The following is a 16,610-nucleotide window of genomic DNA, read 5'->3' as shown; positions in this document are numbered from 1 at the left end:
ATGTAAGACATAATATTGACTCTAACATGAAAGGAACTAGGAAAAATTATGTAGTTAATACAATATACAATTATTGTGGGATATATGCAGGTTATTTTGTCAGGATATGAAAAACAGAACATTGCTAATATACACATTGTGTGAAAACAACTGTCCATTCTCAAAAATACTTTCACAAGCCTCTCTCTCCATCAAATATAAAATAACATCAAATATAAAAATATCTTGTCACACAGAATATGGAGTGTATACACCAACAAACTTCAACTCAAAGCTAGTGGAAATCCTAACAATTAAAAAGCATTACCAAAATTTACTTTTTCACGGTCTAGTCCTCCCAAGTGTAAAAACAAAATGAAAATAAATACTACACAAATATTAACCCTAGTCGACAGTGAAAAATACACTTCAATTCACCTTGTTTAATTAGGAGACACTACATGTTAAGTTCAGAAATTGGAATACACTAAAAGATATAATTGTCAACTCAATTTTTTCATACTAAAGACCACAGATACATACATTAGATATTTAAAAGTAATTTACTGAAAAACACACAATGACTATGCTTTAGAATATTTCCGAGTATATTTTCTAGAAAAATTAATGAATATTGACATCAAAATTTTAACATTTCTACAGATCCCCATAGCATGAGTAATTTTCACAGAATTTTCAACATATATATATGTAGGGTTTCACACCATGTGACTTCTTTCATGTATTTACTAAAACCTGTACATGCTAAATGCTTTCCTACATTGCTTACATAGGCTTTTTTCCCAGTGGCTTCTTCTTCATGTGTTTGACAATGTGTCAGATGAACTTTTTTACACATTTCTTACATAGTGACTCCCTAGCATGAATTTTTTGACTACAAGATGAAGGGGTTGCAGCTAATCTTTTCCCACTTTGTTTACATATAGTTTGACCCAGTGTGCCTTCGTTCATGTATTTAATGGCACTTTTGTGTACTCAGTGCTTTCCCAGATTACTTACATAAATAGGGTTTCTTCCCAGTGTGAATTTCTTGATGGGTCTGACCAGCACTCCGTTGGCTGAAGATTTAACACATTCCTGATACACAGAGATTCTCCTCATTATGACTTCATTAATGTATTTGAAAATATTTTTGTGTAGGGTATATCTTCACACAGCATTTACATACACAGGGTCTGAGTAGCATAAATGCTTTCATGTCTTTGACAATGACTGAATGTGCTGAATGCTTTCCCACAATGCTTACATACATAAGGTTTCTCACCTTTGTGAATTCATTCATGTATTTGACAATCTCTCTTTTGGTTGAAAGATTTCCTACAGTGTTTACATACACAAGGTTTCTCCCCAGTGTGAATTCTTTCATGTATTTTATACTCACTCTTTTGGTAGAAAGAATTTGCACAATGCTTTCATACATAGGGTTTCTCCCCAGTGTGAATACTTTCATGTATTTGACACTCTTCCTTTCAGTTGAAAGATGTCCCACAATGCTTACATACATAGGGTTTCTCCCCAGTGTGAATTCTTTCATGTAGTTGACAATTTTTCTTTTGAGGAAAAGACTTTCCACAATGCTTACAAACATAGGGTTTCTCCCCAGTGTGAATTCTTTCATGTATTTGACAACGGTTTTGTCGGTTGAAAGATTTCCCACAATGCTGACATACAAAGGGTTTCTCCCCAGTATGAATTCTTTGATGTATTTGACAATCTCTCTTTCACTTGAAAGATTTCCCACAATGATTACATGCATAGGGTTTCTCCCCAGTGTGAATTCTTCCATGTATTTGAAAAATTTTCTTTCCATTGAAAGATTTCCCACAATGCTTACATACATAGGGTTTCTCCCCAGTGTGAGTTCTTTCATGATTCTGACAGAGACTGTGTCTGCTGAATGCTTTCCCACATTGCTTACATATATATGGTCTCTCTCCAGTGTGAATTCTTTCATGTATTTGACACCCACTCTTTCGCGTGAAAGATTTCCCACAATGCCTGCATACATATGGTTTCTCCCCGTGTGTGTTCTTTCATGACTTTGACAGAGACTGTGCCTGCTGAATGCTTTCCCACATTGCTTACATATATATGGTCTCTCTCCAGTGTGAATTCTTTCATGTATTTGATACCCACTCTTTTGTGTGAAAGATTTCCCACAATGCTTACATACATAGGGTTTCTCCCCAGTGTGAGTTCTTTCATGATTCTGACAGAGACTGTGTCTGCTGAATGCTTTCCCACATTGCTTACATATATAGGGTTTCTCTCAAGTGTGAGATCCTCTATGTCTTTCAAATGAGGACTTCTCTGCAAATCCTTTTCCACAATGCTTACATACATAGCATTTCTCTCTGGTGTGAGTTCTTTTGTGAGTATGACACTGAGTGTGTGTGCCAAATGCTTTACCACATTGTTCACATACATAAGCTTTATCTCTAGTGTGATTTTTTTCTTCATGTATGTCATAACAAGTCTGAGTAGTGAATGCTTTTCTCCATTGCATACATACATAAGGTTTCTCCCCAGTGTACATTATTTTGTGTTTGTGAAAGGAATGACTATGAGATAATGCTTTCACACATTCCTTCATTACATAGGGCTTCTCTCCAGCATGTATTCTTTCATTTACTTGAATATAGTATGAAGACATAAAAGTTTTTTCACATTGTTTGTACCCATATGGACTCCACACATCAAGATTTCTTTCTTGGATTTGAACACAACTAGGTGTGCTGGAGGCTCTCATATTATTCTTACCTAGAAATGTTTTCTCCCCAGGGTGAGTTTGTTCACTAAGATCAGAGTAGGGGTTCCCATATTGCTCATATTGACATTGTTTCTCTCCAGTCTTTCTTATTTCATGTTTCTGAGAAGACTGCAAATCACTGCAGGTTTTTCCATGTTCACTACATTTATACAACATCTCTTCACATCTCAAATACTTGTCTGCATCATTTCTGTAAAGGTAAAAGGACAAAAATATCAATCACAATGAAAAAGGTCTCCATATTAATAACTGTTCAGGACAAGTTCTAGTTTGATGCCTGCTAAGAAATTCTGATGATAAGTTGACTTAATGGCCTGGAGCATGCCTCCAATACACCTATTCTCAAATGAATGGCTTCATTTAGGAATGTTAAATTTGCATATATTTCCAAAACACACTATCAAGTTTCATTGTAGGGGATGGGCACATATTTGTGTCATACTAATCATTTTTATATCTTTTCACTCATCACTCTCCCCTTCCCTCCTTACCCTGATCATCTTTCTCATCTTCCAAAAGTCAGCCTTTCTGTTTTCTATTATCTTTCCTTCATTTTACTCCCTAAACATATTTTTAGTTTTACATTTAAAATTTGTTTCACTAAACGTTATGAGATGAAATCCCATCTAATTTTATTTTTGGCAAATAATATAAATTGCTCTTTTTGGCTGATTATATAGCATAGTTTTTTCAGTGGTGAGAATTAAACACAGGTCTTAGCAGGGAATTATATTTCCAGCTTTATTCTTTCTTATTTTGAAAAAGATTCTTATTGGTCATTAATTTGCTCAGGCTGATCTTCAATCTGTCATCCTACTGACTCAGTTTCCCAGACTTCTGGGATTACAAGAGTGCACCACCATGCTGAGCCTATCCACATTTTAATCATCCAGGCATCTGGTGGTGGGCATCTAGGCTCTTTCCAGAGCTTGGCTGTTCTGAATTGTTTCCAGCACTTAGATATTGTCAATACCCATGCGTGCCCTCCTTTGAACACTGGAATTCATGTATCTCTGAAATGTGATGATTTTAACACATTTCAGAATATACCCAGGGCGGTACACTTGGATCCAATGAAAACTTATAAATTTACTTTCTGAGACATCTGTATATTGATTATCATAATGGTTCCATTTTACATTCCCATCAACAATGTATGAGGCTGATTTCTAAGACTTTTAAAACATGGACAGCTCTATATTCTGGAGGATGTTTTGAAAACATCTATTACAACAACACTAGCACTCATGTGCATTTTGAATACTGCTTCCATGTTAGCAATTTTCTAGATAATAAATGTCTCATATTCACATGTATACATGGATATTTTAAAGATAAGTTCCTGGTAAAGTTCAAAATTTATCCATTTCATATCTGCATATATACAATACTTAAATGCAGTCTCCTACATTACTATGATGTTGATTATGAAATATTTTTATACTAATAGAGCAGATAGTGTCACTTGTTGCATAATGTCAGTACCACTTTTGTTTCCTATATTGGAATATTTCTGTATTCAATTGTAACATTATACAAAATGAACCTATATTCATCTCTGGAAATTTTTGTGAGATTAAATAAATTGGAAAACAGCCTCATTTCTTCATTTTCCTTGGTTGTAATATTTCTGCTTTCACATTGACTCTTGAATATTCCTTTGTCTTGTGAGTAAAAATTACCTTGGATTTCTTGAACAATTTTTGTATTGTTCTTCCATTTGCTGGTTACCACAGGTTCTTTCTGAATTATAGACATAGAAATATAACAAGTCACTATATCATTACATAAAAATTAATATATTCCAGTTAGATACATGGTATAATATAAACAGACCTGAGACATTCTTCAAATGTTATAACATTCTACTTAATTAACCTACATCACTGAGCTGGATGAACCAGCATCACTGAGTAGGTTCATCACTGAACCTACATCACTCATCAGGAAGCTGAGGAAGGACAAGTTGAAGGTCAGCCTGTTCTACTCAGTGAGTATGAGCCCAGCCTGACTCTCTCTCAAAAAATAAATAAATAAATAAATTTCAAAAGGGAAAGAAAATAACATCACTGAGCAAGCTTGTATAAGTAAGAAAATGATGTTATTCTTACCTATAGCACTCATATGCATACAGGTTTCCCACATCACATCTTCATAGAGCTTCTTTTGGGGTGGATTCAGCAAAGCCCATTCTGCCTTGGTAAAGTTCACAGCTACATCCTCAAAGGTCACAGTCTCCTAAAGAACGAACTGTTTCCTGTTGGGTCAGATGCACACCCTGAAGTATCACAACTCCTCTCATGAAAAGCTGAACTGAATATGATTCCTTCAAATATTAGTTCCACGTCTTCATCATCAAGCTCATTGATATGTAAATATTTTCATACCCTCATTCTGATGCTAAATTGAAACACATTGCTAAAGTAATAGTGGAATAGTAGCACTTAGTTCTCCTTCAGGATCACACAAGTTGTATTTGTGCCCTGTCTCTAAAGCAGAGCTCATACAGGAAGCCAGCAAATCACAATCCAAAAAGCACAGAGTCACATAAATATCTAATGAATGGTTCTGATATACCATAGATTATGTCTCTTTTCAAATCTGGTTATTCACGGAATTCAGTCCATCTTTCTTTGCACTCATGGAGAATTTGGAAACTTGAATTTGGTTTAATAGAAAAAAACCTTAATTGAATATTAAATAAGGTTTATGAATAATTAAAATGCTAAAAGAAACACAGTTTTCTTGGAGCAAATCTATGTAAGAACAATGAAATAGGGGAAAGTTGCCATATTGTCTTATAGCTCAGTGACACCAAATGGTCACCTTGCACTTAGATATAAGAAATACAAGGATGGTATAAGGGAAGGTAATGAGGGGATGAATATTAATGAAATATATTAAATGCAATGAAAACCAAAATATCACAATGTAATTCATCATTAAATACAAAAGGAAAACTTCAACCAGGTGTGGTGGAATACGCCTGTAATCCCTGCACTTGGGAGGCTGATATAGGAGGACTGCCATGAATCTGAGGATTGTTATGAGTTCAATGTCCAGGCTGGGCTATGCAGGAAGTTCAAGGGCTGTCAAGATTACAGAGTGAGACTCTGTCTCTTATTCCTCCCCAAAATGGGGCACTAAAAAAGCTTACTGTGCCACTCATTACTCACATCTTTAATTTGTTAAAAAAATTATGACTGTGGGCTGTGGATTTAGCTCAGTGGCACCATGCCTGCCTTGAAAGCACAAGGACCTGAATTCAATCCTGGGTACCAAAAAAATATATATGGCTATACACTACAATAAAAGACTAACATTCAACACCCTGTGAGCAAGGTGAGAGCTTGAACAATATACATGAAAGACATTCAAATTCCACCTTTCATGTCAGTGTACGATTAGTAGAGAGAATGAGAAATGGACCTCAGGAAAGGAAGATAGTCTTCAATGGATCCACAGATAAAAAGAATATTGATTCATAATGGAGCTGGTGTTACACAACCCTGGAAGAAATCGCAATGTGTTCCATTTATGTTGAAGAAAAATAGGTATGTACTTGTAAATCTGGATCATATACTCTTCTATTCTATGTAGTTAGGTTACATATTAAAATGGGAAAGATAAACTTGAATACCTTAAGAATTTATAGTGAAAAAACATTCAGAGAAGAAACAGATTCCTCATAAAAAATTCAGGTAGATATCAGGAGAAGCAGAAACTGAAATCTATGGAAATCATAAGAGATCAATAAGAAAATTTTTGCTGGGTACACAACATAAAGACTGTATAGAGAATAAAGATTAATCTAAAAAGTAACTATAACACATCTGCCTCAAGAGAAACATTGAATATAAAACAAGATTCAACTCTTGAGACTATCACTAAAGAAAACTGAAGTGTGGAACAACACAATCAGTAGACTTATCAAAAAATGGAGAATCAGCTGCTACATTTCATATCCTTCACCTTTACTTTGGAGTTACCAAAATCCACAGGCCACTGACTTCTTTCCAATATCCAGAAAATACATTGTGCTATTATTCCTGGGAATAAATGTAATTGTTTTCAAGTAAAATTGAAAAATCTGGAACTTCATACCCAATGGAATGGATGAGAAATACTTTTCCCTTCATTCACATATCACTTGTGAACAATAGTGAGACAAAAAAATAAACAAATAAATACAAACAAACTCTCACAAAATATTTCCCTATCCAATATCCTTTATAGTATTGAAAATTGAAAGGAAGCTAAAAGAGCATCACTCATGGAAAATCACACATGGCAAACTTTGGAAAAGTTGCCAAAGGAGGAGACTGGTCATCAATAAGGCAGGAACAATTGGTGACAGGTAAGGTATTTATCACCTGATGCAATACAGTTTTTAGTCAAACTACTACCTCATTCAGCATGTCTTATTATGAATAATGTCTACAAACTACCAATGAACCACAGCGATAATGTGACCAATCCTGTTTTTCATTTGCACTCCTACAGGAATTGCATGTACATGTGAGTAACTACTTCAAAAAAAAGTGTGAGTTTAACGGGTAGTCCTTTCTTGTAGTTTTCATTTACAGCATGATTTCTTCTGCTCTTATTTAAAATGTTAAACATATCTAATTTTGGTATGATACACTATAAAACTTCATTATTGACTTATTTATTCATTATTTTCACTGCTCTGAATATAAGAAAGAGGTATACGGATGTTTGGCAAGTGATCTAACACTGAATTTAATCATAGCTAATGTTAATTTTTAAATGATTTTAAACACCCTATAATGACTTTGGAACTGTGGGGAAGTGTTTGTCACTTTTGGAATTTACCATCTTCACAATGAAGCCCAGAGTGAAGGATACAACTTGTGTGTTTGAGATCTCCTATTTAAGCTTATAACAGACTTAGCAGAATTATGTCTTAACCACATTCCTGTCACTGGAACAAAATATCCACAAGCTCAACTGAAAGGAGTGGGTTTTATGTTGACTCAGTTTTGGTTCATGTTCTCCTGGTTCCAAGGTACAAACTGGATGGGAAAGTGCCAAGATGGAGGAAAATATGTTCAAACTATGGCAGCCAGAGAGGAAGGAAAGGTGGTTGTAGCTACAGACATGGCCCTAGTAACACATCTGCAGCAAATGTCACCTCCTAGCAGCACATTTAGATAATGAAAATATCAATTAACAAATCTACTGATGTACAGGGCCCACAAAAAAACAGCTTTCATACTAAAGACAAATTTAGTGGACACTGTACAATAATATATAGGTTGCTGCAGAAAGAAAACATGGCACGCAACAAAGCCAAGTCTCACCCACACAGAAACCTCATTTCAGTCCTGAATCTCCTCTGGATCCTCCTGCTCACTGCACAGCATGGTGAGTAGTGGAGCTGCATGCACTGAGCTGAGAACATCAGGATTCTGGCCACATTAAAATTACCATCCTTATATAGGACAGGATGATTAGGTCTTAGCCCCACCCACAGGGCTAGAAAGTGTAAGACCGAGGGCCTTACCAAACGCTCCGAGGAGCTGACTAGTGAAGCACACCCAGGAATCCCAGCGGTGCCTTCAGAATGTAAGACCAAGAGCCTTACCAAATGCTCCAAGGAGCTGACTACAGCGAAGAACACCCGGGAAGGAACACACCGGACAAGTTGAAAAACAGACCTTTATTAGTCTGGCCAGACAGCACTCCCAAAGCAAAATAGCTTAGAGAGGCAACTGGCTCAGAATCCGAGGCTGTTTTTATAGGGGGTTGAGGGGGAAGTTAACATATAGAATTAAAGAAAAGGGAACAAAGGTTAGTGGTCGACTGTCACATATTGATGGTCAGCAGACATTTGCAGCTTGTTCTAACAATTGTGGTGCCTGGAATATCAGTTCCGGGCAAACAAAGAGTTGAGTAGTTTACTCTGGGACTTTAGGTCTGTTACAGATTTTTATCTAGCGTCCCAAAACTAACAAGCATCTTTATCCATTAACTCACATTTAATCACAATGGGGCTGGAGAAAAGGAACAAAGGTTATGCAATCCCACAAAAGGACCAAATGTGTACATTCCAGTGAAAAATGGCATACAGAAACAAAGATTTCTCAACTCATGTGGAAAGGCCCACATCCTGTCAAAACCGGTTTTGTTAAAAAAAACAAACAAATAAAAAACTGGTTTTGTCTACTTCCACCCAGAACTTATGCCTCTAAGACAAATTCTACTTCTGTCTTTGGGCATTTGGTCCTACAATCACCTTCTTGGGGACTGACTTCTCCCAGGTCCTTCACATGCAGCCAATCGGTAGAATCCATAGAGCAAGTCAGGCTAATCCAACTTGGGAGTCTCTCAGCAACACACTGGGAGCTTCTGACTTATGTGACTGACAAAGGAGGATTCTATTCTCTGGCCATCCAATCTCTCTTGACAGCTCATGCAGCCAAAACTCTTTTTCACTGATGCAAGGTTGCTCCATGATCTGCTGACTGAGCCAAAGAGAAAAAAAAGACAATACACTATCCCCTTAATGCAGTCCAAATGATAGATTAAACAAACCCTTTACCCACCCAGGCTTCCACCTAGATCATTGACTTGACCCAGCCTGCTGGATCAGTGACTTGAAATAGGATTTGCTCCTAGCTTTGCAGAGTGCTAACATCTACTTACTGTACTCTGGGGGCTCTTTCTATTTCTTGTCCTAGCCAATGGCATCACAGCTCTGTGACTGTACTTCCAGATTCAGTGACATTTAGAGAAAAACCACCAAACCCAAAGAAGAATCTGTGCCCAGGCAAAGGCTGAACACAATGCAGTAGGAGTACTAAGGTAGTCAGAGGACAGGAAATTGAAGGAGACACTCAGCTTCACAAACATCAGCTCTTAATCTAATCATCTTCAGTAAAGAAAACAAAAGCATGCCAACAGGGAATATAATTATTTACTGAATGAACAAATTGGCATAATATGTTAGTAGTATTACACAAAGGCATCAAGATGGAATTTAAATTTTCAAGTGCCTCAGACAGGCAAGTTACTTTAACTTAAGTCATAAGGAAATCCTGAATTATGAACCCTAATCATAGCAGGTAGACTAGAATGATAGCTCTAACGTAGCCCCACCCTCACTCACTCCCTGTGATGAGGCAGAGAAAGGAAAAACTTAATGCAGTAAATTTCCAAAATATGCTTTTTCCTCCTCACAGGATGAAAGCATCTCTCCTTTGGCATATTAATGTCACTAAAGAAATATTCTCACCTGATGTTACCTGGTGGTTAGACTTCTATTGTCACATTGGTTAGTTGGAGACATACCTAGGTTGTTAGTAAAGACATGTCTCACTGAGTCAAGGAAGCAGGACCCAGGAGATCACATCTGGTGCATGGCCTGTTTCTCTCAGCCTCTTTTTCTGCTGAAGACTCTCCATTGGAAGGCTGAAGACTTAATGGTAGGAGCCTGAAGAAACTTGAGACCAGCAAACAGGTAATGGCAAATTCTAGAGGCAATGGCAAATACCAGAGGTCCTCCACAGAAAAATAAGAGAATTTTTTCCTTTTTATTCCATCTTGGGTACAAGCCTATTGGTTATTGTCAACCACATACAAGGTGGGCCATCCCTCCTGTTTTACAAACTAGTCTTCCACAGAGAAACACAGAGCTTTACAAATGGCTAGGAGGTGCTTACTTATCAAAAATTCATATCACAGTTAATCATCACAAAACACTGTGTTGTGTTTTTTTTGCTAAACATGTGCTTCACAGATATTCTTTATATATAGTAATTATTTTCTGATTCTATCAAATCTTTGCAGGTGACAAAGCAAACATTTTCCAGTAAGAGCCCTATGACAATGAGACTCACATCCTCAGACAGAAGAACCCCACAAAATAATCTGTATGTGAGACTCCTGCTTTCCAACACTCTGTAGATTGTCATAGTCAAGAGTACTTCATGCTGATCCAGGATTTAAAGCATTATTTTTATCAGGATAAATCAAAGATGTCAAAAATTTATTTCTGAATGACAAAATTTATCCAAAAATATCAAATGTGAATTGTCCATTTTTTTTCTGGGCATTGCTTCCCTTATCAATCCAGTTTAGTATAGGCTGCAGCAGCTCCATTCCTAGTGATTCACACTTCTATTCATCTTTTTAAAACTATTTCTGTACACCCACACAACTAAAGGATGGAGTCAGCTCTATAATAAATCCTAAGCACCTCAGAAGTTTCTCTCCCTTTCAAAAAGTATATCTCCTCTAAGTTTGAATTCTTCTGAGGCTGAATCACACCACTCAATTGAAATCATAAATGTGAAGCTGTTTTACAGGACCTATGATGACATTTCAGATGTATACTACAGACAAACTTGGTGGGGCTAACCCTAACTCTAACCCTAATGCTAACTACTCAGTCTCGTGTCTGCTAATTGAAGATTTCCATTGTATCCCCCTCGTCCTGCTGATATAAGCCAAATAGTATGATCAAAGTAGGGCACTTCTTAACAATAATAATAATATAATTATGATATGGTTACATAACATACGTAATTTATATATTAATTATAATTATATCATATAATTATTGTTAAGAAGTGTCCTACTCTCATTATTATTACTAAAGCAAACAAGGAAAAAAACCCAGAGTAGCGCTCCCTTTTCACCAAAGCTCCTGCTCTCCTCAGACTGGTGGAGAAACAGATCTGCCTGCAGCTGCCCAATAAAGCATTTTGGGCTGGCAGTGTCACAGTTACAGGACACAGGAACCTTGAAACTTGAAACTACAGGACTTGAAACTCGCCCTGCCTGAATAAAAGGGAAAACGGACAGATGATGATGCAGAACCAAACACTAAGAAGACCTCGGTGTCTGGAGCTAAGCAGGGAGGCTGCAGATTCTCAGCTAGTTCTGGGTACTTCCTTTCAAAATGCACCCGATTCCATCCCATCCCCAGCTTCTTCTGCACAATATTACCATTGCGTGGTTTGTGGGTCCCCCAGAATCCTTTGAATTCAGCTCACATCCAGTAGAAAATACAGAAAAATGTGGTAGCTGAGGACTCTCAGCAAACCTCTCACGGTGTACACTTAGCCGCCATGATACAGGAAGGGCCCGCCTTCCTCCCTCAGCCCACCTGATTGGGTAGTTCAGACAGCCCGCACCTTCATCGCTGATTGGCTCCTGTCCCATTGCCAGCACCCTGAGCTGAGAGTGACAAGAGAAACAATTCTCTACCAGCAGGAGTGGAGCTCAACTAGTAATCAAATGGTCACCCAGGAAATTCTGAACCAGTCTCTCTCCTGCGATATCAAACTCATCTCGCATGAGGAATACTTGCATTGAAGGGCTTTACTCCTTGTTTTTCAGAGCTTCCCTGGTTTCTTAATAGACTCAGTGGACTCTTCCTGAAAGTGGATCACAAGTGTCCTTAGAAGGTTCCAGGGTCAATGTCCTATGAAAGTATCAATCCCCTTATATCAGAATACATCACAAGTCCAGGCTGGACCGGCAATAAATGAAATAAAGGGAGATCTGCTGTTGGGAACTGTTGTGCCCAGATCGTGAAGTCCCAAAGACCACCAGGAGGCCGATTCCTATGTAAGCACACGAGGGTCGTTTATTCAAGCTCGAGCAGGGACTCTCAACTGTCACCGACGCAGCGGGTCAAGATTGAGAGCCCCGAGTTTCAAATTAGCAAGGTTTTTATAGAAGTTACAGCAAGGTTAGGGGTTTCTATTTAGCAACTATATGATTGGTTAACATTTAGCAAGCATGAAGTGTATACTTTTGATTGGCTAGGTCTATAGGGGGTTGAGGGGGATTACGTATAGGTTTTTGCAAGGGAGAAAGGGGCAAGGGTTAACAGCCGACTGTCACATACTGATGGTTAGCAGACCCACTGACTAATGATCATGTCTATCTTGTGTGGATAGTCAGTACATTAACTGCTTATCTTATACATAGTGTGCCTGGAACGCTCTTTCTCTGGGTAGACAGATGGCTGGGTAATAAACTTAGGAATTTGGCCCTGTTTTAGATTGTGTCTTTTTGCCCCTGAGCAAGCACATTTTAACCATTAGCTTACAAGAACAATAGAGAGGAGGAGAATGGTGAATTTCAGCAAGATGGAGTTACTGTTGGTCTCACAGAATGAGGCAGTAGGATTCATTGCCAAGATTTTCAGTTTTTCTCTCAGTCTACTCATTGTCATCCAAAACATAAATGTATGGCCCCCAAGAGGAATACAGTAATTGAGTAAATGAAGAAATAAGAGTTGTAAGATAGCAGTATTCTGCAGAAGAGCAGAGATGAAAGAAAAACATTCCAACTCCCTCAGACAAACTTCATATTTTACCCAGAGTCATAAAAAAATGTCTGAATCCTGAAGATAAACATATAGAAAAGCGTGATGGCCAGAAAGATTGCTGAAAAAGAGCCCCACACTTGATCAACCTGATCAGTTCCTGGTAATGAGGCTGGGATACAAAAGGACTTTAGACTGTATGTTTCCCCATGCCCTGTAATGGCCAATCACTGCTTGAAATTCTCCACCTTTCAACATTTATATTCCTAAAAGAAAAATATTACATTGAGTCAGGTGATACACCCTTAGTAATAACTTCTTTGGCTTGAGAGCTGTGTGGCACATTAATAATATAAAGCATACTTCTAGATGTGCATGGCTGAGTCATGATAGTGTGTCCTGAAGGACCAAACCTGACCCCTGGGCCCTTCCTCTAACCCTCTTTCCTTTCTCTTTCGTTCCTGGTTCGCAGAAAATAGTTTTCTTTTTCTTCATTTATATACCATGATGTTTCTGCATTAGAAGTAATCAAATGAAAACTAAAATCTTTTAAATAATAAGACATATAAAACTTTTTTTCTTAAGCTCTATATGTTAGGTATTTTTTCCTGTAATAACAAAAACAATAAAATACCACTACAGTTCACATTTACCTTAGGTATCTGTTCTCACTAAACTTCCAAATACCTCAATTCTTTCTTCAGAAAACTATATAAATGAGTTTTTCTCTATGAATACTTTAAACAGATTTTTTGTATGTATATATTTTGATAAGGAAAAGTTTTAGATAACAATAGATTGAATATTAAGGTATTTGTAGAAGCAAAATAAGTAAGGTGTTCTTTTAAGATTTGCTTTTCCCATAACTCCTTGTTTAAGGTGACTGTTATCTGCCTCTTTAACCAGTAACTTCATTAACCTAACAAAGTTACCATGCCAGGGAGAATTTACAATGTATATGTGCCTATCTTGTTTCTGTGACATGTAAATAGGAACTGGAATTGTATTTACACATCAAAGACCACTAGGTCATCGATGAGACAATGGCTGAAAAGGATATAAAAAGGGAAATGCTGAACAAGGGGGCACACATACTCACCAGACAGGTTTCTGGCATTCCCGTCTGTTAGGTATTTCAGAGCCCCCACAGAGCAAGCACCCTCCTCTCCTTTCCCTTTGCCCCACTCCGGCCACAAGGAACAGGGAACTTCCGCATAGCTAAGGCCTGACTGTGAGACCAAAAGTGACTCCATTTTGCTAATGTGAGACCAGAATGACTCCATTTTGTCCAAAATGGAGCAGTTTCCTTTGTTCTTTCAAATTAATGATTAAATGTGCTTAATCTGGGACAAAAGACATGATCTGTAACTCAAGATTCCTAAGCTCGTTACTCAGCCATCTGTTTGCCCTAGAAACAAGTGTCCCGGGCCCACTATCTATAGGACAATGTGTTAACGTGCTGACTATCCACACAAGGTGGTCATGACCATTAGTCAAGATGTCTGCTGACCATCAGTACGTGACAGTAGACCACTAACCTTTGTCCCCATTTTTCTTGTAAAAACCTATATGTAATCCTCTTCAACCCCCAATGAGCCTAGGCAATCAAAATTCTACACGTCATACTTGGTAAATGTTAACCAATCACATGGCTGCTAATGACCGAAGCTTGCTGTAATCTCAATAAAAACCCTACTAATTTGAAACTCGGGGCTCTCAATCTCGATCCGCTGTGTCGGTGACAATTGGGAGTCCCTGCTTAAGCTTGAATAAACGACCCTCGTGTGCTTACATCAGAAACGGCCTCCTGGTGGTCTTTGGGACTTTGTAAACTGGGCACAACACTGACCTCCCTTTGTTAGTGATTCCCTGCCTAGTTAAGGTCTTTCTGCCCCACCGGTTTCATGGTCAGATGTTCCAGTAAGATAGGGGCTTCCCAAAAGTGGTGACTCCATCACCCCCCAAAAAACCTGTTGCTACATACCCCAGCCCCAATCCCCCACCCCCACCAATGGACTAGTGCTCTCCCACCTGCAAGATCCCTACATAAGCTTCCAGCTCAGCCCATGCAGTTGCTGGTTTCCATTCTGTGAGTCAGCCCGGCAGGCTGCAGACTGCCCCCCCAATAAAGCTTGCTTGAACGTCCGTGTGTGCCCCCCTTCTTCGGCGACCTTTCACCGTCCACTCGCAAGAAAAAATTTTATTATTTTATCCGAATTTTGTGTCTCCGTGTATTTCTTTCCAAGATTTCTGCAACAATTTCAGTTGACATGGTCTAATTTCTTCTTTAATTTCATCTGTGGCCCATTGGTCATTGAAAAGGGTATTTTTAAATTTCCATGTGATTATGTCCTTTTTGTGGTTTCATTTGCCATTTATTTCCTATTTCATTGCACTGTGATCTGATAATACGCATATTATAATTTCAGTTCCTTGGCATTTACATAAGAATGTTCTGTGAGCGAGTACTTGGTCTATTGTGGAGGAACTCCCATGTGCTGAGAAGAATGTGTATTCTGGTGTTGAGTGGAACACTGTAGACATCTATTTGTTAGGGTAACCTGAGTCGCGACCAATACTACCCCACTGAGTCAGGAAAAGTTGATGTAAGAAATGGAGTTTATTTTGAGCCAAAGGCAAAAGGAATCTTGGCCTCAAGTGTGGGGTGAGGGAAAACTTTTATAAAGTAGTTTAGGTAGGGGAGTGGAGGTCATTAGGGGAGAATGGAAATTTTTGAGACTTGAGAGGGGGAGGTCTGTTGGAGTACATGATGTCTCTTGTGGTTGTTGGGCGTCAATGCTTATAGGTGTTGCTGGGTGTGGTGGGCATATTTTCCTCGAATTTGTGTTCTGGCTTTCTGTTGTACATTTCTTAAAATTATAAAGAGCTCCGTGTGCAGCTCCTGTGAAATGGTTTTACTGTTCTGTCTAGGTGGGAGGCTTGGCATTATTTAGTCCATTTGTTCAGAGGTGTGGTTCAACTCTGATAGTTCTTTGTTGATTTTATATTGAGTTAATCTGTCTATTTGTGACAGTGAGGTGTTGACAGTCCCCCTTATTATTGTATTAGTACTTATCTTGATTTTTTTCCTATTTTTAGTGCTTTTTATAATTGGGTGGATTGGTAGTTGGTGCATATATATTTATGATTGTTTTCTCTTCTTTTTGGATTCTTTATTTTTAGCAAGTATGTAGTGATTGTCTTTGTCTGCTCTTTTTAATTTTTATTTTTTATTTTTTGTTTTATGGTATTGGGGGTAGGGGGATAAAACTCAGGATCTTGCACTTGCAAGACAGGGACTATGCCACTGAGCTAAATCCTGAAGCCCTTTCTGATCAGTCTTGTCTTGAAATCCACTTTGTCTACAATTAGAATAGCTACTCCTGCCTTGTGTCTGATTTCCCATTATCTGGAGTATTGTTTTTCATCCTTTGACTAGCAATCTATGAATTTCTTTTTGACTTAAAGAGGTTTCATGTATTCTACGTATTGTTGGATCTTATTTCTTAAACTATTCTGCCAATCTATTTTTTTGAT

At 38.0% G+C, this 16,610-nt stretch overlaps 1 protein-coding gene across 1 annotated transcript; it reads right to left on the bottom strand.

Annotated features, from left to right (window-relative positions):
* Window positions 1–402: 402 nt before the first annotated feature.
* Window positions 403–11,974, bottom strand: LOC101721706 (uncharacterized). Its single transcript, XM_087199708.1, has 4 exons — window positions 11,744–11,974; window positions 4,882–5,008; window positions 4,453–4,513; window positions 403–2,960 (listed from the first exon to the last, which is right to left on the bottom strand). Exons 1-4 carry the CDS (start codon window positions 11,957–11,959, stop codon window positions 2,270–2,272), a joined length of 1,095 nt encoding a protein of 364 aa, XP_087055834.1. The 5' UTR covers window positions 11,960–11,974; the 3' UTR covers window positions 403–2,269.
* Between the last annotated feature and the right edge of the window lie 4,636 nt (window positions 11,975–16,610).

The sequence above is a fragment of the Heterocephalus glaber genome, unplaced genomic scaffold (genome assembly GCF_053883595.1).
Source record: "Heterocephalus glaber isolate CG9 unplaced genomic scaffold, H.glaber_assembly_v1.0 deba00001724, whole genome shotgun sequence".
NCBI classification, from domain to species: Eukaryota; Metazoa; Chordata; class Mammalia; order Rodentia; family Bathyergidae; genus Heterocephalus; species Heterocephalus glaber.
This window is presented reverse-complemented; position numbering and strand designations above follow the sequence as displayed.

Excerpts from the sequence above, each read along its gene's own strand:
- LOC101721706 (XM_087199708.1), bottom strand. The coding sequence starts at position 11,959 with ATGGGACAGGAGCCAATCAGCGATGAAGGTGCGGGCTGTCTGAACTAC. Across the intron at positions 4,514-4,881 it reads TATGCATATGAGTGCTATAG|AAAGAACCTGTGGTAACCAG; the intron begins GTAAGAATAACA and ends TCTATAATTCAG. Across the intron at positions 2,961-4,452 it reads AATTGTTCAAGAAATCCAAG|AAATGATGCAGACAAGTATT; the intron begins GTAATTTTTACT and ends TTACCTTTACAG.